General features: G+C 66.2%; 4 protein-coding genes across 7 annotated transcripts; 2 read left to right on the top strand and 2 right to left on the bottom strand.

The window, feature by feature from the left end:
* Positions 1-7190: 7190 nt before the first annotated feature.
* ZNRD2 (zinc ribbon domain containing 2) lies at positions 7191-9658 on the bottom strand. The gene is made up of 4 exons (XM_066570542.1): positions 9625-9658; positions 9174-9286; positions 8987-9056; positions 7191-8329 (listed from the first exon to the last, which is right to left on the bottom strand). Exons 1-4 carry the CDS (start codon positions 9638-9640, stop codon positions 7998-8000), a joined length of 531 nt encoding a protein of 176 aa, XP_066426639.1. The 5' UTR covers positions 9641-9658; the 3' UTR covers positions 7191-7997.
* A 373-nt stretch (positions 9659-10031) lies between these two features.
* On the bottom strand, positions 10032-13547 carry LOC136570039 (RNA-binding protein 4B-like). 2 transcript variants are annotated; one of them, XR_010785499.1, is made up of 5 exons: positions 13500-13547; positions 12575-12996; positions 10532-11227; positions 10382-10455; positions 10032-10192 (listed from the first exon to the last, which is right to left on the bottom strand). XR_010785499.1 is itself a non-coding variant. In XM_066570472.1 (4 exons), the coding sequence occupies exons 2-3, from the start codon at positions 12984-12986 to the stop codon at positions 10533-10535; spliced, it is 1107 nt and encodes a 368-aa protein (XP_066426569.1). In that variant the 5' UTR covers positions 12987-12996; positions 13500-13547; the 3' UTR covers positions 10032-10455; position 10532. The 2 variants fall into 2 exon arrangements, 1 of the variants encoding a protein (XP_066426569.1); XM_066570472.1 differs by having other exon boundaries at positions 10032-10455.
* Positions 13548-13759: 212 nt separating this feature from the next.
* LOC136569871 (putative nuclease HARBI1) lies at positions 13760-16288 on the top strand. Its single transcript, XM_066570224.1, has 2 exons — positions 13760-15228; positions 15897-16288. Exons 1-2 carry the CDS (start codon positions 14280-14282, stop codon positions 16286-16288), a joined length of 1341 nt encoding a protein of 446 aa, XP_066426321.1. The 5' UTR covers positions 13760-14279.
* Positions 16289-17052: 764 nt separating this feature from the next.
* On the top strand, positions 17053-20025 carry CCS (copper chaperone for superoxide dismutase). 3 transcript variants are annotated; one of them, XM_066570521.1, is made up of 9 exons: positions 17108-17135; positions 17449-17565; positions 17771-17843; positions 17939-18076; positions 18649-18829; positions 18921-18981; positions 19474-19551; positions 19650-19753; positions 19831-20025. In XM_066570521.1, the coding sequence occupies exons 3-9, from the start codon at positions 17789-17791 to the stop codon at positions 19985-19987; spliced, it is 774 nt and encodes a 257-aa protein (XP_066426618.1). In that variant the 5' UTR covers positions 17108-17135; positions 17449-17565; positions 17771-17788; the 3' UTR covers positions 19988-20025. The 3 variants fall into 3 exon arrangements, with proteins under 3 accessions (XP_066426616.1, XP_066426618.1, XP_066426617.1); XM_066570519.1 differs by lacking the exon at positions 17449-17565 and having other exon boundaries at positions 17053-17135; XM_066570520.1 differs by lacking the exon at positions 17108-17135 and having other exon boundaries at positions 17249-17565.
* The last annotated feature ends 42 nt before the right edge of the window (positions 20026-20067 follow it).

Below are 20067 nucleotides of genomic sequence, written 5' to 3'. Positions count from 1 at the left end.
CCTTACCCCGCTCTCCTCCTCGGGGGTCTCCGGGGGCTCCCTAGGGGTCTCCGGGGGGGGACACGGGGGTGACCCCGACTCCCCCCTGGGCTCACCGGGGGGGGGAGGGGCGGGGGGGGTCCCGATGTCACCCTGGGGACAGAGGGGGGGTCAGGGGGGGTCAGGGGGGGCATTTTGAGCCTTGTCTCTGGTGGGGGGGGAGTCTCACCTTCGGGGGGGGGTCCCGCAGGCGGGGGAAGCTCCTGGAGCGGGGGGGGGGCGTGGGGAGACCCCTCTCCACCCCCGCGGGCCGGGGGGGGCGGGGGGGGGACTCTGGCACAGGCGCCCCCTCCCCAAATGCTGGGGGGGGGTCCCGGGGGGGGCTCCCCCCGTCCTGCAGAGTCTCAGTTTGGGGGTCCCGGGGGGGGCTGGGCGGGGGCCCCCCCTCGGCTCTGGCAGGGGGGGGGTCCTGGGGGGGCTCCCCCTCCATGGGGGGGTCTGGGGGCGCTCCCCCCTCGATGGGGCCGCGCTGGGGGGGGTCTGGGGGGGTCTCCCCCTGCTCAGTGTCCGTCTGGGGGGGCTCTGGGGGGGTCTCTTGGGGCCCCCCCTCAGTGACGCTGATTTGCGGTTCCGGGAGGGGCCCGGTTGGGGTCTCTGGGGGGGTCAGGGGGTCCCGGGGGGGCTCTTGGGGCTCCTCCTCAATGGAGCTGCTCTGGGGGGGAGGGGGCGTCCCCGAGGGGGTCCTTTGGGGCCCCCCCTCGGTGACTTCACTCTGGGAATCTGGGGGGATCCCCGGAGGGCTCGTTTGGGGCCCCCCCTCTGTGACGTCACTCTGGGAATCTGGGGGGATCCCCGGGGGGCTCGTTTGGGGCCCCCCCTCTGTGACGTCACTCTGGGAATCTGGGGGGATCCCCGGGGGGGTCCTTTGGGGTCTCCCCTCGGTGACGTCACTCTGAGAGTCTGGGGGGGTCCCCGGGGGGGTCGTTTGGGGTCTCCCCTCGATGACGTCACTCTGAGAGTCTGGGGGGGTCCCCGGGGGGGTCGTTTGGGGTCCCCCCTCGGTGACGTCACTCGGTGACTCCGGAGGTCTCCCCCCCTCGATGGAGCCGCTCCGGGGGTCCGGGGGGGTCCCCGGGGGGGTCCCCAGGAGCGCTCGGACCTGGCTGAGGAAGGTCATGACCCCCAGGCTGTCGGGGGTCTCCATGTCCGAGGGGTCCAGGAGCCGCGGGACCCCCAGGGCCGCGAAGGCGTCGAAGGCCTGGGGTGGGGGGGGAGGGGGGGGGGTCAAGGTGGGGGGGGACCCCCAGGCTTGGAGCCCCCCCGGGCCCCCCAGCCCCCCCCACGCACCCGTTTGTTGTTGGCCCGGTGGTCCCGGGGGTCCAGAGCGTGGAAATCGCTGCAGGGGGAGGGCATGGAGGGGGGGGGGGGGGCTTTGGTCACTGAGGGGGTCCCCAAGTGACCCCAACCCCCCCCCCCCCCAAAGGGTCCCCCCAACATCCCAGGGGTGCTGTGACCCCCCCATCCATGGGTGCCCCCCCCAATTGCTTCTCAACCCCCCTCCCCAAATTCCCCAGGACCACCCTCAAGGACCCCCCCAAACCCCCAAAGACCCCCCCAGGACCACCCCCAAGGACCCCCCCAAACCCTCAGGACCCCCCTAGGGTCCCTCAAACCCTCCACGATCCCCCCCCCATTTCCCCCACAAACCCTCCAGGACCCACCTGTGACCCCCCCAGGACCCCCTCAGGGTCTCCCTAAACCCCCCAGGATCCAACTGTGACCCCCCCAACCCTCAGGACCCCCCCAGGACCCCCCAAAACCCCTCATGTGCCCCCCAAACCCCCTCCCGTACCCTCCTGCCCCCCCCAGGGTGCCCCCCCAGCCCCTCTCCCCCCCCCACGCCCCCCCCTCACATCTCTCGGGGTCTCAGGCGGTGCAGGAGGGCGCAGAACCCCAACCCGCTGCTCCAGGAGGCCCCGAAATCGGTGATGGAGACCCCCGGGTACCCGGCCGTGACCCCCCGGCACCAGGCCAGGAGCGCCCCGCGACCCCCGGGGGGGTCCTGGGGGGGGCACGGGGGGGGTCAGCACAGAGAGACCCCTCCCAAAACCCAGAGACCCCTCCCAATATAGAGACACCCCCCAGAACCCAGAGCCCCCCCTCCAATACAGAGAGACCCCCCAGAACCCAGAGACCCCCCCCAGCACACAGAGACCCCCCCCCAATACAGAGACCCCCCCCCAGAACCCAGAGACCCCTCCCAATACAGAGAGATCCCCCCAGACCCACAATGGGGGGAGCAGAAGAGCCCCAAACACCCCCCACCCCCATGGGACCTCCCCCCCTCCATTCAGGGGGTCCCCAAATTCCTCCCCCTCTCCCCCCAAATTCAGGGGTCCCCGCCCCCCCCCCCACTCACCGCGGTCATTTCGGGGGGGGTCTCTGGGTCCCCCCCCGGCTCTGGGGGGTCCCTCTGTGTCCCCCAATTGGGGGGGTCCCCTCTGGGGGGGCGCGCTGGGGGGGGAGAGGCCGGTCAGGGACCCCCCCCCCATCCAGGGACAGCCCCGGCATTGGGGGGGACACGGGGGGGGGTGTTGGGGACACCTTGGGAACACCTTGGGGACACATTGGGGACACCTTGGGGACACCTTGGGGACCCACCTCGGGGCGCGGGGGGGGCGCCCCCCGCCCTGTGTGCCCCCCCATCCTCGGGGTCACTCTCGAAGTCCCCCAGGTCGGCCACGTCCCCGGGGGGGCTCAGGCTGGTGACGCTCTGCATGTCCTCGTCCCTGGGGGGGGGACAGGGTCACCAGGGGCGTCCCCAAGGGGTCCCCAAGGCCCCCCCCAGCCCCCATGGGGACCCTCCCTGGACACCAAATGTCCCCAAAGTCCCTCAGTGTCCCCAAGATCACCCCCGCAATGACCCCAAAGTTACTGTGTCCTCTCAATGTCCCCGATGTCCCTTTGATGTCCCCAATGTCCTCCCAGTGTCCCCAATGTCCCCATGATGTACCAAATGTCCCCAACGTCCCTTTGATGTCCCCATTTCCCCGATGTTCCCACGATGTCCTGACTGTCCCCTCAATGTCCCAGCAGCGTCCCCTGTCCCTGATGTCCCCTCAATGTCCCCACTCCTCCCTGATGTCCCCAATGTCCCCTCAATGTCCCCACTCCTCCCTGATGTCCCCACTGTCCCCTCGATGTCTCCCATGTCCCCAGCGTCCCTTCAATGTCCCCAGTGTCCCCAATCCCCCAATGTCCCCTTAATGTCCCCAGTCTCCCCTGTCCCCATTGTCCCTTCGATGTCACCATTCCCCCAATGTCCCCTCAATGTCCCCAGTCCCCCAATGCCCCCCTGTCCCCAATGTCCCCACAATGTCCCCAGTGTCCCCCTCTCCCCAATGTCCCCACAGTGTCCCCCCTGTCCCCGCAGTGTCCCCAGAGCCGTACGTGGGGTGTCCCTCCATCAGGACGAGCCCGCGCAGCCGCAGCCTCAGCGTGGCCGTTGTCACCTTGCGGGTCCGGGGGCGCAGGGACAGGGACAGGGGGGTGTCCCCAACGCCCGCCAGGCGCCCCAGCTCCAGCGGGGCCGCGGCCACCACCGAGCGCCGGCCCCGGGACTCCTGCAGGGACACCGGGGACAGCTGGGGACAGGTGGGGGACACCTGGGGACACCGGGGACAGCTGGGGACAGCTGGGGACAGGTGGGGACAGGTGGGGGACACCTGGGGACACCGGGGACAGCTGGGGACAGCTGGGGACACCAGGGGTCAGGGGCACGGGGACACCTGGGGACACCCCGGGAACAGCCAGGGGACACCCAGAGGATGCCCAAGGACACCCAGGGGCACCCAGGGGACACCTGGGGACATCCCGGGGGACACCCAGGGGACACCGAGGGGACACCCGGGGACCCCAGTGTCAGCCACCCCAGGGGACCCTGATGCCACCCAATGTCACCCAATGACCCCCAGGGGACCCTGATGTCACTGAGGGATCCCCAGGTACCCCCAGGGCACCCCAATATCCCCCACCCAAAGGGACCCCGATGTCACCCCAGGGTCACCCAGGGGACCCACAGGGACCCCCCGGCTTCTCCCCCATTGTTCCTGTTGTGCCCCCCCCCGGCCCCGTTTTTGAGGTGCTCCCCCCGTTTTTGAGGTGCCCCCCCCCGTTTTTGGGGTGGCCCCGCCCTCCCTGACCCCATTTTTGGGGTCCCCCCCCATTTTTGGGGTGGCCCCGCCCCCCTCACGTTGACCACGAGGAAGTTCCAGGTTTTGTCATCGAAGGCGGCGGCCTGGGGGTCCTGGGGGGGGCACGGGGGGGTCACTGGGGGTCGGGGACACCCCAGGGGGGGTTGGGGACACGGGGGGGTCCGGGGGGGTCGCACGTACCCGGTACAGGGTCACGACCACCTCGAGGGTCTCGGGCACCACCCACACCACCATCCCCCGCCGCGGGTCCTGGATGCCCGGCTGCCACCTGCGGGGCTGCACCCCCTGTCAGGGACCCCAAAACCAACCCTGACCCCCCAAAACCAACCCTGATCTCCTGGGATCCCCCAAAACCAACCCTGACCCCCCCCGGGACCCCCAAACCATCCCTGACCCCCCGGCTGCCACCTGCGGGGCTGCACCCCCTGTCAGGGACCCCAAAACCAACCCTGACCCCCCAAAACCAACCCTGACCCCCCCCCCGGACCCCCAAACCAACCCTGAACCCCCAACTCCCACCTGCGGGGCTGCACCCCCTGTCAGGGACCCCCCAAAACCAACCCTGACCCCCCAAAACCAACCCTGACCCCCCCCGGACCCCCAAACCATCCCTGACCCCCCTGCTGCCACCTGCGGGGCTGCACCCCCTGTCAGGGACCCCAAAACCAACCCTGACCCCCCCGGGACCCCCCCAAACCATCCCTGACCCCCAAACTCCCATCTGCAGGGCTGCACCCCCCCATCAGAGACCCCCAAATCCCCCCGGGACCCTCCAAACCCCCCCCAAACCCCCCTAAACCCCACAAACCCACCAGGACCCCCTCAAACCCCCCAAGGACCCCCCTCGGAACCCCCAACCCCCCCTAGGACCCCCCCCTGGAACCCCTCAGGACCCCTGCAAACCCCCCCAAGGCCGCCCCAAACCCCCCCAAATCCTCCCTGGGACCCCCAAAGCCCCCCCCGGGACCCCCCCTCACCTTGGAGCAGACCCTGCGGTGCCGCCGGCTCCACACCACGGTCAGGCGGTCGGGGGTCCTGGGGGGGGGCGGGGGGCAAAGGGGGAGGGGTCAGGACCCCCCCGGGGACCCCCAAACCAACCCCCCCCCAAACCAACACCCCCCCCTCCCCAAACCCACCCCCCCCTCCCCAGGGCCCCCCCAAACTGACCCCCCCAAACCTCCCCCTCCCCCCACTCCCACACCCCCCAAACTGACGCCCCCTCCCCAAACCCCCCCCCAAAACACCCAAATCCGCCCTCCCCCCCCCCTCGGGACCCCCAAAACGCGCCCCCTCCCCTCCCCCACCCACCGAGGGGGGGTCGCGGCTAAATTTGGAATTTGGGGCCGGGGGGGGGAAACCGGACACCCCCGGGGGGGGAGGGGAGGAATGGGGAGGGGAGGGGGGGTTCGCCCCCCCCCCCCCCCCGGTTATTTTTAGCCCGGCCCCATTTATGGAGATTTTAAACTCAAAATGAACCCGCGGGGGGGAAATTTTGGGGGGGTTTTGGTGGTTTTCGGGTGTCCTGGGGGAGGGGCGGATCGTTGATTTTAGGGGTCCTGGGGGGGGGGGGGTTTAGGGTCCCTCCCCCACCTTTGGGGGGGGGTCTCAGGGGATTGGGGGGGGTCCCGTGGGGGTTTTTTTTGGGGGGGTCCCATGAATTTGGGGGGAACCTCGGAAGATTTGGGAATTCGCCGGGATTTTGGGGGGGGCTCCCGAAGGATTTGGGGACTCCCACGGACTTTGGGGGGATCAGGGGGGATCAGGGGGTGTCCCGGGGGGGTTCCCGTGGCTTTTTTGGGCGGCAATCCCACGAATTTGGGGGGAATCCCGGTAGATCTGGGAACTCCTCTGGACTTTGGGGGGGTCCCGGGAGGTCGGGGGTGTCCGGGGGGGATTTGGGGGTGTCCGGGGGGGATTTGGGGGGGGGTCACTCACCAGCTGCCCCCCCCCTCCACCAGCAGCTCCTCCAGGGTGGCCTCGAAGCGAACCTTGGCCGCTCGCTTCCCCGCGCGCTGCAGCCGCTTCCAGACGCTCCCCATGGACCCCCCCGGGACCCCCCAAAAAAACCCCAAAACAAACAACAACAAAAAAACCCAAAAAAACCCCAAAAAAAAACCAACCCGGGGGTCCCCAAAGCCGCCACGGCCCCTCCCCCTCTCGTGACACACCCCTCCCCCCCCCGGCACTGCAGGGATCGCGATCTGTCGCGACAGCTCCGCACCCCCCCCCCCCCACCGCCCCCCCCAAACCCGGCCCCGCCCGCGGGAAACCGGAGAGGGGGAGGGGGGGAGGGGCGGCCCCTCCCCCATGCGGCCCCTCCCCCCCCCGAGAGGATTTGGGGGCGGTTTTGGGGTCAGATCCGGGAGTTTGGGGGTTGGGGTTTGGGTTTGGCTCCGATTTTGGCACCGAATCGACGATTTTAGCCCAAATCCCTTTCACAGAAAATCCCTTTTATAACCAAATTTATTTTATATAAAATTTCTATTAAATCCCTTTTATACCCAATTTATTTTATACCAAATTTATATCAAATCCCTTTTTTACCCAATTTACTTTACATCAAATCCCTTTTATACAAAACTTATTTTATATCAAATTTACTATATATCAAATCCTTTTTATATTGAACTCTCTTATACCTAATTTATTTCTATCAGATCCTTTTATAGCAAATCCCTTTATACCAAATCTATTTATATCAAATTTATTTGATATCAAATCCCTTTTATACCAAATTATTTTCTAAAAAATCTGTTTTATATCAAACCCTTTATCCCAAATTCATTTTATATCAAATCCTTTTATACGAAATCCCTTTTATATCAAATCCTTTTATATAAAATTTGTTTTATACCAAACCCTTTGTCCCAAATTCACTTTATAGCAAACCCTTTAATACAAAATCCCTTTTATACCGAATAATTTTCTATAAAATCCCTTTTACACCAAAACCTTTACCCCAAATTAATTTTACACCAAACTCCATTTCACGCCAAATCCTTTTATACCATATACATCCATTTAATATCAAACCCTTTATCCCAAATCCATTTTATATCAAACCCCTTTCACACCAAACCCTTTAATATAAAATCCCTTTTATACCAAGTTCTTTTCTATAAAGCCCCTTTTACACCAAACCCTTCATCCCAAACCCCTTTCTATATCAAATTATTTTACATAAAACCCCATTTATACCGCACCCGTTTATATAAAATTTATTTTACATCCATCACTTTTAAAACTCCATTACACAGCGAACCCGGGGGTTCAATCCTGAGCCGTGTCCTGGGGGGGGTCTCAGGGTCCTGGGGGTCTCAGGGTGCCCTGGGGGAGGTCCGGGGTGGCTCCCGTGGGGTCTCAAAATGTCCCAAGGGGGGTCAGGGGGGGCTCACGGTGTCCTGGGGGTCTCAGGGTGCCCCAGGGCGGCTCCCGGGGGTCTCAGGGTGTCCCAGGGGAGTCCTGGGGTGGTTCCGGGGGTCTCAGGGTGCCCCGGGGGGGTCTCAGGGTGCCCTGGGGTGACTCGCAGGGGGCTCAGGGTGTCCTGGGGAGTGTCCGGGGTATCCTGGGGGGGGGTCCAGGGCGGCTCCCGGGGGTCTCAGGGTGCCCTGGGGTGGTTCCGGGGCTCTCAGGGTGTCCCGGGGGGGGGTCTCAGGGTGTCCCGGGGGTCTCAGGGTGCCCCAGGGCGGCTCCCGGGGGTCTCAGGGTGCCCTGGGGGAGTCCCGGGGTGGCTCCCGGGGCTCTCAGGGTGCCCTGGGGTGGTTCCGGCGGTCTCAGGGTGCCCCGGGGCGGCTCCCGGGGGTCTCAGAATGTCTCAAACTGCCCCGGAGGGGGTCCGGGGTGGCTCCCGGGGGGCTCCAGGTCCCGCAGCCCCCGCAGGGCCAGGGCGCAGTCCCGCACCAGGCGGCAGAGGCGGGCGCTGCCCTCCACGGAGCCGCTGCGGGGCAGCTCCCGAGCGGCCCAGAGCAGCTTCTGCAGCAGCGCCGCCCGCGCCGCCGCCACCGCGGCTCCGGTGCCGTCATCGGCGCCGGGATCGGCCCCGGGAGGCTCCGGGGCGGCGGGGGGGGAGCCCCGGAACGCGGCGGCCGCGCCCTCGCAGCGCTCGGGGCGGGGAGGGCCGGGGCGGGGGGCGGCAGCTGGGGAAGGGGAGGGAGGGGGTGAGGGGGGAGAGGGCACAAAGTTTGGGGTTCCCCCCCCCCAAACCCGTTCAAGTCCAAAATTCCTAAAAATTTCCAGCCCCTCCCTCAAATTCTGACACCACCGTCCTTCATTCTCAGCCCGTCCCCCCCCCCTAATTCCACATCCTCCAAAATACCCAATTTTCCCCCCAAAAATCTCCAATTCACCCCACTCAAAATCCCCAATCCTCACCCACCCAAAATCCCCAATTCCCCTCCAAAATCCCAAATCCCCTCTCCCCAAAACCCCCAATTCCTGCCCCCCATCCCCCAAAATCCCCAAATCTCCCCCTCTCAAATCCTCCCCCTTCGGTCCCAATCCCATCCCTCAAAATTCCCAATTCTCCACCATCCAATATCCCAAATCCCCCCCTCCCCAAAATCCCCAATTTCCACCCCAAAAATCCCCAGTTCCCCATCCCTCAAAATCCCAAATTCCCACCCCAAAACTCCCAAATACCTCTCCTCCAAATCCCCAAATCCCCGCTCCCCGAAATCCCCAATGCCCCCACCCCAAATTCCCCAATTTTCTCCCCCCAAATTCCCCTTTTCCTCCCAAATTTCTCTTTTTCCCCCCAAATCTCCCGTTTTTCCCCCAAATCCTCCCGCCCGTACCGTGTCCCCCCTCGGGGTCCTGGCAGCTCACGCACAGCAGCCGCTGCTCCTTGTCCTGCAGCAGAATCGTCTGGGGGGGGGGGGGGGCACGGGGGAGTCACGGGGAACCGGGACCCCTCCCCCACCCCTCTCCGGTACCCCCAATTCCCGGGGGGGTTCCGGTGCTCCCCTTCCCCCCCCCGCTCACCCCGCACTGCGGGCAGGAGCTCCCCAGCATTCGGTACCCCCGGAGCAGCAGCGCCCCCATGGCCTGGCTCGCCCGGTCCAGCCGCTCCCGCCGCGCCTCGGCCTCGTCCGTGCCTGGGGGGGGGGGGGACCCGGTTACCGGGGGGGTGGGTCTCGGTTACCGGAGGGGTCCCAAACCGCGGCTGAAGGGGGACTGAGATGAGCTGGGGGGGACTCGGAGAGGCGGAAATGGGCCCGGGGGGGGTCGCAGGGTCACAGGGCAGCCCCGGGATGGCGGGCGGGGGGTCCCCGGGAACGTCCCGGTGGTGGCGGGGGAGGTTCAAGGGAGGATCCTCAAGGCTCGAGGCGGTCCCGGTGGCGGGTGGGGGTTCCGGGGTGGCTCCCGGTGGTGAGGGAGGGTCCCGGGGGGGATCCGCGCCCCGGGGGGGGGGGGGGTCCCGCCGGTGCCTCACCCCCGTTCAGCGCCATGATGGTCACTGCGAGACGGCGTCGCGGAGGAAGTGACGTCACAGAACACACACGTTCGGGCGGAAACAGTGACACGAATTTGTGAAATAAGTTCCGGGCGACAAAATAAGACCCACGGTTCGTGACTGAAATGGGGTCGGGTCCCCCTTTCGGCGTAAATTTGCATAACCCCGCCCCTCTCTTACGGCAATGATTGGCCGCTCGCGCCCTCGATTTGCATTCACTCCGCCCGTTCGCGAACGGAGCTTATTTGCATATTTCGCGCGGGATTTCAAAAATGCCCGATGGCGCTGCGCTCTGATTGGACAGAACCGGCCTCGCCCACGTCAGACTCCGCCCCCCACGCCAGGCCCGGCCCAGGCACGGAAATTCAGTGACAGAAAGCAATCGGTGACAGAAATCGGTGAAAATGTTTATTTTGCTGGAAAAGGGGCGGGTGAGGCCGGGGGTGTCCCCGCCCGGGCAGGGTGGCGGGGGGGACCCTGGGGAAGCTCCGTACAAAAAGGGGGGGCTCAGGCGGGGGGGACACGGCTCCATCCGAGGCCACCGCACCTGGAAGAGAGCAGAGAGGTGAGGGGACATGGGGGACACGGGGACACTCAGGGAGACCTGGGGACACCGGGGACACTCGGGGACACGCGGGCGCTGGGACGTGGCGGCTCTGGCGGCTCCGGCGGGGACGGGGGGTCCCGGTGACAGGGAGGGGACGCGGCGGCAGCGGCGACCCGGGACACGTCTGACCTGGCGCGGCGGCGACATCCGGGGGCTGCAGAGCCACGGCAATGGCGGCGAGTCCCGGGGGGTCCGCAGCGATCCTGGGGGAGAGGAAAGGCCGTTACCAGGCGCTGGCAGCACGGAGACGCCCGGCAGGGCCGAGCCCCCGGCGCTCACCTCAAAAGGCGGAGTATCGCGCCCTCTCCCCGTAGGGATCCCGCTCGAAGCGCTGCAGGTCGTAGAGGGACGCCCGGGCCACCGAGGAGACGGGCGACAGCTGCCCACGCTCGTACGTGTACGCCTCTCCGACGGTGCTGGCCGCGGCGGCCGTGCGGCGCAGGGGGCTCCTGTCCCGGGTGTAATACGTGGAGGACGCGGCGGCGGCCGCGGCGGTGGCGGCGGCGGCGGCGACGGCGGCCGCCGCGCCCGGGGTGGGCAGCAGCGCTCGGTCGTACGCGTCTAAGGTGGTGGGGATGCGGCCGGCCATGGCCGTGGTGGCGGCCATGGCCGAGGACTGGACCTGGGAGTACTGGGCGTACTGGGAGTACTGGGCCATGGTCTGCTCCGCGTAGGCGTCGTACGCCGAGGCCGTGGCGTAGGAGCGGACGCGGTAGCGCTTGTAGTAGTCGGCCATCCCGCCGTAGGCCTCATCGTAATACACGGTCTCCCCATAGCCCGCGGTGTAGGGAGTGCGCACGGCTCCGTACTGCTCGTTATAGGCCTCGGCAAAGTCCGCCACTTGCCCCGGGCGATCGACCGGGCACTCCTTAGACCAGTGCCCCTCCTTCCCGCAGCGGTAGCAGCCGCTCTTGTCTCCCATCCCGGGCGCCGTCCGCAGCCGGCTGGTGGACAGCTGCACGCGCATCCGCTTGCCTTGGGGAGAGGGAGACCCGGTGTCACCCCCGGGCACCGCGCCCAGCCTGACCCGGAGCCCCGGCCATGGGGCTGTGGCTTCCCTGGAGCCACCCAGACAGTGACATCGGGCCATGGGATCCCCCACTGTCACAGGCATTGGGCCACAGGATCCCCCAGAGTCACCTCGACACCGACACTGGGCCATGGGGTCCCCCAGAATTGATCCCAGCACTGGCACAAGGCCGGGGGGACCCCCAGAGCCGCCCTCTCCTCTGGCACTGTGGGGTCACACAGGGCTGGCACCGCACTGCAGGGTCCCCAAGGACCATCCCTGGCACTGGCAATCTGTATGGGTCCCCTCAGTGTTACCCTGGCACCGTTGGCCGTGCCCAGAATCACCCCAGCACTGTGGGGTTCCCCAGAACCACCACCACCCCTTGGGGACCCCTAAGAGCCACCTGTGGCCCAGCCCTGTGAGGGACATTTGGGGACATGACAGGAGGTGATAACCCCCAGACTTTGTGCTCAGCCCTGTGAGGGACATGTGGGGACATGGAGGAGGTGACAACCTCCAAACCTTCCTGCGCGCAGACTGAGGAGATGAAAGCCCAGGAGCTGCTTTGTTTGGGGTCCCTGTCAGAGGCACAAACTCCAGCCATTGTTTTGTAATTCAGTTATTTAATTATTGCACCAAGATTAAATGATATCGAGGATCAGAACATCTGAGACCGTGGTGGGCTGGGGCTGGTGGTCCATGGGACTCCCAGAAATGGCACCAGCACCGTGGGACCCCCAAGAGGTGGCAGCAGCCATGGGGACCCCCGAGAGCCACCCCTGGCACCGATGAGGGTGGGGGGTGACAGGAGCCACCAGGGTGGGCACCAGCCCCCGCAGACAAGGGGGGGTCCCTGCGGTTCCAGGAAGGACTTGGGGACAACAGGAGCCAATGGGACAACGGGAGCCAATGGGACAACAGGAGACAGTGGGACACAGCGCTGGCTCACAGCCCTGTTTGCCCCCAAATTCCAGCAGCAAAGGGACACCACCAATCCCATGAGGTGGCCCCAGAGATGGAACTCACCCTGACCTAACAGTTTGGGGTAAATCCCCCAGAATTCCAACAAACTCCAGCGCTGTGGAGCCACTCTGCCCCAACATGAAGCCATCACGGTGTCCCCAGCCCTGACACCGGACGAGGGCACAGGGACAGCACCTGGCACCATCCCCAGATCCAAATTCCAGCACTCCAGGATGAGAAGAGGCCCCAAACGCAGCACCAACCACAGAGTGGGGCCGGTAACACCAAAAATCAGCCAAAATCCTCCTGGACCAGAACCTCCCCGTGCCCCCAGCCCCACGGCTCACCTTGGAACTCGGTGTTGTCCAGCCCCCGGATGGCCTCCACGGCATCCTCGGCCCGCTCCATGTGCACGAAGGCGTAGTCCTTGACGATGTCACATTCGATGACGGGGCCGTACTCCTCGAACTTGGCGCGCAGCTCTAGGTTGGTGCAGGCGGGGCTGATGTTGCCCACGTGCAGCTTGGTGGAGGCCTTGCTCTTGTTCTTGCTGGCCTCCACATTGATGCAGACACCGTGCAGCTTGTGGTGGTGCAGGTTGCGGATGGCGTCCTCGGCCGCCGTCTTGTCCTCGATGTGCACGAAGCCGTAGTTCTTGATGATGTCGCACTCCAGCACCTTCCCGTACTGCTCGAACAGGGAGCGGATCTCCTGCTCCGTCGCCTCCCGCGGCAGGTTCCCGATGAACAGCTTCACCATCGCGACCCGCCTGAGGGGTGCCAGGGAAGGGGAGCTCGGTGAGACCCTACCCGCAAAACCCCCGGTCCCGCTGAGAGGTCGGAGCCGCTCCGGGGAGGGGGAAGGGGAAGGTTCCCTCCACCTTTCATGGATTCTCCTCCGGCTGATTCTCGATGGGACCCCCCTCACCCCCAGGGCACCCTGAAGCAGAGACTCTCTCAGGAGAGACCCCCAGGCCCGGGCACCCCACAATGAGCCGGGAGACCTTCAAGGTCTCGAGCGGAGTCTCAGCCCCGGGTGTGCTCCGTGAGCACCCAGCCCATGGAGGGGGACCCGGGTCCCCCCCGGAACCTCATCCCGCTCCCGTCCCAGGTCTGAGCCCCTTCCTAGGCGCCTTCCCGAGGCCACGGGACCCCGTGCTATGCTCCCCCATAGACAGCAGGGCCGGGGTCCCTCGCAGCTCCTCCCCAGCCCCTCCCGGTCCCACCCGTGCCCACCCCGGGGCCCCCCGAGTCTCACCGCACCCCCCCTCACCCGGTACTCGATGACGGCAACAAAATGGCGGTAGCCGCCTTACGTGGAGCCACGCCCACCTTGCGCGCTGATTGGCCGAGAGCGGCGGAACGGTGCAACTCGATTGGTCGAGTCACTAAGAGGCCCCGCCCAGCGGCGGCCCAAACAGCGTCTGGCACAAAGCGCTCCCTCCCTCGCGGCGGCCAATGGGGAGCGGCGGCGCGCCGGAAGTGAGGGGGGGAGGCGGGGCTTTTAGGGCACGTGAAAGCAGTGCTGACCAATCAGAGCGCGGGAGAGGGGCGTGGCCTGGCAGCGCCGCCGAACTGGGATCGAGCCGGGGAACCGGGACCGGCAGGAACCGGGACCGAGGCCGGGGAACCGGGACCGAGCCGGGAAACCGGGACCGAGGCCGGGGAACCGGGACCGAACCGTGGGAACCGAGACCGACAGGAACAGGGACCGAGCCGGGGAACCGGGACCGACAGGAACAGGGACCGGCACCGGGACACGAACAGTCCGCCCGTACCGGCATCGAGATCCACCGGTACGGGGACAGGGACAGCGACCAACTGCCCCCACCGGCACCGGGACCGACTGGGACAGACCGGGACCAACCGCTCCCATCGGGATCTATCGGCACCGGGACCAGGATCGGGGCTGACCGCCCCAAGCGGCATCGACCCGTTCAGAAACAGCCACCGCCCGCTCTCACCGGGGTGTCGCGGCCACCGGGACCGGCCGGGTGTGGCTCCGCCCCTCCAGCACTAACCACGCCCCTTCCACCGTAGCCCCGCCCCCGCCATGTCCCACGCGGTGCTGCTGCTGCGGCGGCTCCGGCACCGGCACCGGGAACGGAACCGGGACAGCGACGAGGAACAGGACTGCGACCGAGAGCAGGACTGTGACAGAGATCGGGAGCAGGACTGTGACAGAGACCGGGAGCAGGGCTGTGACAGGGACCGGGAGCAGCACCGGGAGCGGGATGAACCCCACGAACGGGACAGGGATGAACTCCACGAACGGTCCCGCGATCAGTGCCGCGCTCACGACCGGCACCCCGCACCCACCCGGATCTCCCTCCCCGCTCCCTCCGCTGCTCCCCCATCCCCGATCCCCCGCCGCGGCCGCCGCCGCCGCCGCCCGTACCCAGCCCAACGCATTTACCGGGTGCGCTGCTCCTTCCTGGAGCTGAGCGACGAGCAGGCGCTGCGGCGCTGCCGCCTGGACCGTGCGGCCATCGCGGCGCTGTGCCGGGAGCTCGGTGCCGACCTTCAGAGCCTCACGGGCCGCAGCCACGCTCTGCCCGTGGCCGTCAAAGTCACCTCGGCCTTGGCCTTCCTGGCCTCGGGCTCCTTCCAGACGGCGTCGCGCCTCAGCACGGGCATCAGCCAGTCGGCCATGTCCAACTGCCTGGCGCAGTTCCTGGCGGCCTTGCAGCGGCGGGCGGGCCGCTACATCGCCTTCCCCCCGCCGCCCGCGCCTCCCGGGGACGCCCCGGCGCTGCCCGGGGTTCTGGGCTTGGTGGGCGCCATGCACGTGGCGCTGAGGGCACCGGCCGATAACGAGCCCCTGTTCCGGAACGCCGCCAACTTCCACTCCATCAACATGCAGGTGGTGTGCGACCGCCAGGGCCACATCACCAACGTGGTGGCCAAGTTCCCCGGCTCGTGCGCCAACGCCACCGTGCTGGAGAACTCGGCCCTGGCGCGCCTGATGGAGGGCAGCAGGCCCGAGGGGGTCTGGCTGCTGGGTGAGGGGGGTTTGGGGTGGGAAATGGGGAGGTGAGGGATGGGGGAGGGGGTTTGGGGGGTTTTTGGGGTGTTCCAGGGTGGGGGGATCCCAAAGATCATGGCTCATGGAAGGAGGGGGTCTAGGATGGAAGGAGAGGGTCTGGGTGCTGGGGGAGAGGGTTTGGGATGGGAAATGGGGTGGTTGTTGTTGGGTGAGGGGGGGTTGGGATGGGAAATGGGGGGCTGGGGGAGGGGTCCTGGGGATCAGGTGTATCCCTGGTTCTGTGGGCGTCACTCAGGTGTGTCCCCGATGCTGTGGGTGTAACACAGGTGTGTCCCCACCACTCCCGGTGTCACTCAGGTGTGTCCCTGGTTCTGTGGGTGTGGCTCAGGTGTGTCCCTGGTGCCCTGGGGTTTGTTTAGGGATGTCCCTGGTGCTCCAGATGTAACTCAGGTGGGTGCCTGGTGCTCTGGGCTTGGTTTAGGGGTACCCCTGATGCTCCAGGTGTCACTGAGGTGTGTCCCTGCTTCTGTGGGTGTCACTCAGGTGTGTCCCTGGTGCTCCAGGAGCGCGCCCCTGGTGCCCTGGGTGTCACTCAGGTGTGTCCCTGGTTCTGTGGGTGTCACTCAGGTGTATCCCCACCGCTCCAGGTGCAACTCAGGTGTGTCTCTGCCCCTCTCCACGCAGGTGACGGCTCGTACCCGCTGAAGCCGTGGCTGTTGACACCCATCGCGGGCCCGCGGGGCGCGGCCGAGCTGCGCTACAACGCGCTGCACTCGCGCACTCTGGCCCCGCTGCGCCGCACGCTGGGGCTGCTGCGCCGCCGCTTCCGCTGCCTGGCGGGCGGGGGGCTCCAGTACAGCCCCCCCAAGGTCTGCCAGATCTTCCTGGCCTGCTGCATCCTGCACAACATCGCCCTGCGCCGCCGCGTCCCCCTGGAGCCCCCCGAGGGGCTCCCGCCCGCCCCCGGCCACCCCGAGCCCCCCCCGCAGCCGCCGCCGCCCCCGGGGCCGGGGGCTCGAGAGGGGCGGGCGGTGAGGGCCAGGGTGGTGCAGCAGGTCAGGGAGGGGATGGGCTGAGGGGCTGTGAGGGGGGTTTGGGGTCCTAGGGGTGTCTTGAGCCCTCATTTGGGGGTGCTGAGCCCTGATTTGGGGGGTCCTGAGCCATGATTTGGGGGGCTCTGAGCACTTTGGGGGGTGCTGACCTCTAATTGGGGGCTTCTGACCCCTTATTTGGGGGGCTCTGGGTCTCTGGGAGGGGCTGATATCTGGTTTTGGGGGGCTTTGGGCCTCTGGAGGGGCTCTAACCCCTGGTAGGTGGGTCCATCATTTTGGGGGTGTCCTATTTCCACCCCCATGATCCCCAGATTTCATCCTTTAACCATGTCCGTGCTCATTTTGGGACAAATAAATGATTTTTTTCCAACTATTGCTTGACAGCGTTTTTGGGGGGGGTCGGGGGGGTAAAGTGCTGGTCATTTTGAGGACCCCCCAAGGGAATTTTGGGGGTCCTTGCTGTGTGCCCATGGGTGGGATGAGCCCCCTGACCCCTGCAGCCCCCATCCCCCCACAGAAAAACCCAAATTTCCCCCCCCCAAAACCCCCCTGCACCCCACAGGAAGCTGCCATTCCCACTGCCGCCTTCCCAGAACCCTCCTGAGCCACCAAAACCCTTCCGGAGCCCCAAAATCCCCCCCAAACCCTTCATAACCCCCCAAAACCCCGTCGGGCCCATTCCGAACCCCGCGCTGTTGCCATGGCGACAGAACGCCGGAAGTGGCGCAACCTCTAAACCCTTCCCTCATAGTTCGGCCGTATCCGGTCCGGTGCCAGAACGGGTCCGTGGTGCCGCAGTGACGCGAGAGCAGTTCCGGGGTCGGAGTCCGCGGCCATGGCGTCACCGGAGGCCGGCGGGAGCAGCTGCCGGGTCGGGACCCCCGGGACGGGCCGGGGGGTCGGGACCGGGGGCGCGGAGGGGCTCGGGGGGTGGGGGAAGGGCGGGCGGACGGGTTCGAGGGCTGGGCGAACGGAGGCCGGGCGGTTTGGGGGTGAAACGCTCCGGTTTGGGCAGATCTGGGGGTGCCGAATCCCTCCCACGGCGCTTTTGGGGTGCAGGAGCCCTGGCGAGGGGGGTCTGGAGGTTCAGGAGGGCCTGAGAAGCACTTTTGGGGGTGCAGGACCCCCTCTCCGGGGGAATTCGGGGGTTCAGAGCCTCATCCGTGGCAGTTCTGGAGTTGCAGGACCCCTCCCAGAGGGGGTTTCGGGGTTCGGGAGCCCACGAGAAACACTTTTAGGGGTGCAGGACCCCCTGGCAGGACGGGTTTGGGAGTTCAGAGCCTCCGGAACAACTTTTCGAGGTGCACAATCCCTTCCACATCATCTCAGAGCCCTTCCCTGGCAGCCGTGCGGGTTCAGGGCTCCTTTTCCCTCCACTTTTGTGGCTCCACCTCCCTTTTCACCCCCCCATTTTTGAGGTGCTGACACTCCCCCTCTCATTTTCACCCCGTTTTCCCCCTTCCCCCCCAATTTTGCGGTGCAAACCCCCCCGTTTCCCCCCCTCAGCTGGAGTTTGATGTGCAGATGAGCTGCCAGGGCTGTGCCGATGCCGTGCGGGCAGCGCTGGAGGCGGCTCCAGGTGAGACCCCCGACCTTTCCCCCAGACCCCCAAACCCCGGGGACCCCCCCCAAAGGTTTTGGGGGACCCCCCAGAGCCCCTCTGTGTCCCCCCAGAGGTGAAGCTGCTGGAGCTGCGGCTCCAGGAGCAGTCGGTGCTGGTGGAGACCACGGCGGCGGCCGAGCGCGTGCGGGAGCTGCTGGAGAATTCGGGGCGCAGGGCCGTGCTCAAGGGCATGGGGGGCTCCTCCGAGGGTCAGTCGGGGTTTTGGGGGGTCCTGAGGAGGTTTGGGGGGGTCCTGATGGGGTTTGGGGGTGTCCTGAGGGGGTTTGGGTGCTGCTGTGACCAGCACAATCAGGGATTTGGGGGTTTGGGGGTTGTGCTTGAGGCTTTGGGGGGGCTCCTCTGAGGGTGAGAGGGGTTTTGGGGGGTTCTGGAAGGGTTTGGGGGCTCATAGAGGGGTTTAGGGGGCTCACAGAGGAGTTTAGGGGGGTTATATTCGGGTTTTTGGGGGTCACAAGGGGTTTTGGGGGACCACAGTGGGGTTTGGGGGAACTGGGATGGTCTTGGGGAGGGTTTGGGGGCGTCCAGGAGGATTTGCGGGGCTCACAGTGGGTGTGGGTGGTCCTGTGGGGGTTTTTGGGGGGTCACAGGGGGGTTTTGGGGGTGTCCTGGGTGGATTTAACTCCTCCTGGACGGGTTTTGCTGTCCCTGCCTGGGGTTTAGAGTCACTTTTGGGGGGACATTTTGAGCTCCCTGAGGTGATTTTTGTACTGGGGGGGTTTTGGGGGTGCCTGACCCTGCCGTGTCCCCCCCCCCCCCCCAGCTCCCCCCGGGTGGGCGGCAGTGGCGGCGCTGGGGGGTCCCGGGGGGGTCCGGGGGCTGCTCCGGTTCCTGCAGCTCTCCCCCGAGCGCTGCCTCGTGGACGGGGCCGTGTCCGGGCTCCCCCCAGGCCCCCACGGGCTCCACATCCACGAATTCGGGGACCTCTCGGACGCCTCTAACAGGTGAGAGGGATGGGAGGGGGCGTAGGGGGGGTTCAGGGGATGGGGACCCCCAATTTCACCCCCATATCCCATCCAACCCCCCCAAAATCAGCTGTGGGGGCCACTTCAACCCTGACGGGGAGATCCATGGGGGACCCCAGGACCAGCACAGGGTGAGCTGGGGGTCGGGGGGGATTGGGGGGGTTTGGGGGGGGCAGTGAGGGGATTTAGGGGGTCTTTGGGAGGATTCTGGGAGATTTGGGGTGGTCTAGGAGGGGTTTGAGGGGGCAATGAGGGCATTTGAGGGGGTCTCTGGAGGATTTGGGGTGGTCTTAGAGGGGTTTGCAGGGCAGTGAGGGGATTTGGGGGATCTCTGGGAGAATTCTGGGGGGGGTTTGTGGGTGTGGGGGGGAATTTGGGGGGTCTCTGAAGTATTTGGGGTGGTCTTGGAGGGGTTTGGGGGGCAGTGAGGGAATTTGAGGGGTCTTTGGGAGGATTCTGGGGGATCTGGGAGGGGCTAGGGGGCAGTGAGAGGTTTGGGGGGGGGTCATTGTGGGATTTTTGGAGGTTTTTGTGGTGCAGTGAGGGCATTTGGGGGGTCTCTGTGGGGTTGGGGGCTGCTCTGTGAGTTTTGGGGGGATCCTGACCCCCCCTGCCCCCCCCAGCATGCCGGGGACCTGGGGAACATCTGGGCAGATGCCGAGGGCCAGGCCCGGTTCCGAATCGAGGACTCAAAGCTGAAGGTGGGAATTGGGGTCTGGGGGGGTTCCTGGGGGGGTATGTCCCTGTATTTGGGGGGGGGTCTCTATGGGGTTCTGACCCCCCAAATCCCCCTCCCCAGGTCTGGGACATCATCGGCCGTTCCGTGGTGGTGGCCGAGGGCGAGGACGATCTGGGCCGGGGGTCGCACCCGCTGTCTCGTGTCACCGGCAACTCAGGCCCGGGGTGAGCACTTGGGGGGGTATTTTGGGGGGGGGGGGGTCTTTGTGGGGTCACCCCCCCTGACCCTCCCGTGTCCCCAGGCTGGCCTGTGGTGTGGTGGCCCGCGCCGCCGGGCTCTTCCAGAACCCCAAACGCGTCTGTTCCTGCGATGGCGTCACCCTCTGGGAGGAGCGCGACCGCAGCCGTGGGGCTCTCCTGGAGACGCCCGACATGGAGACCCCCAGCTCCCACCTCTAGGAGCCCCCCGGGACCGAATAAAGTGTTCGAACCCCCTCGCTCTGCAGCCGCTGCGGCTCCTTTAAGGGGGCGTGGTTTAA

Source organism: Molothrus aeneus, unplaced genomic scaffold (assembly GCF_037042795.1).
Source record: "Molothrus aeneus isolate 106 unplaced genomic scaffold, BPBGC_Maene_1.0 scaffold_30, whole genome shotgun sequence".
Taxonomy (NCBI): Eukaryota; Metazoa; Chordata; class Aves; order Passeriformes; family Icteridae; genus Molothrus; species Molothrus aeneus.
This window is presented reverse-complemented; position numbering and strand designations above follow the sequence as displayed.

What these genes read in the sequence shown, in the direction of transcription:
- CCS (XM_066570519.1), top strand. Translation starts at nt 17,100, where the DNA reads ATGGCGTCACCGGAGGCCGGCGGGAGCAGCTGCCGG. An exon ending in CATGGGGGGCTCCTCCGAGG is followed by an intron (nt 18,077 to 18,648) that starts GTCAGTCGGGGT and finishes CCCCCCCCCCAG; the next exon opens with CTCCCCCCGGGTGGGCGGCA. An exon ending in CTCTCGGACGCCTCTAACAG is followed by an intron (nt 18,830 to 18,920) that starts GTGAGAGGGATG and finishes CCCCAAAATCAG; the next exon opens with CTGTGGGGGCCACTTCAACC.
- LOC136570039 (XM_066570472.1), bottom strand. Translation starts at nt 12,986, where the DNA reads ATGGTGAAGCTGTTCATCGGGAACCTGCCGCGGGAGGCGACGGAGCAG. An exon ending in GGACAACACCGAGTTCCAAG is followed by an intron (nt 11,228 to 12,574) that starts GTGAGCCGTGGG and finishes CCTCTCCCCAAG; the next exon opens with GCAAGCGGATGCGCGTGCAG.
- LOC136569871 (XM_066570224.1), top strand. Translation starts at nt 14,280, where the DNA reads ATGTCCCACGCGGTGCTGCTGCTGCGGCGGCTCCGGCACCGGCACCGG. An exon ending in CGAGGGGGTCTGGCTGCTGG is followed by an intron (nt 15,229 to 15,896) that starts GTGAGGGGGGTT and finishes CTCTCCACGCAG; the next exon opens with GTGACGGCTCGTACCCGCTG.
- ZNRD2 (XM_066570542.1), bottom strand. An exon ending in GCTCCTGCCCGCAGTGCGGG is followed by an intron (nt 9,057 to 9,173) that starts GTGAGCGGGGGG and finishes CCCCCCCCCCAG; the next exon opens with ACGATTCTGCTGCAGGACAA. An exon ending in GGACCCCGAGGGGGGACACG is followed by an intron (nt 8,330 to 8,986) that starts GTACGGGCGGGA and finishes CCCCTTCCCCAG; the next exon opens with CTGCCGCCCCCCGCCCCGGC.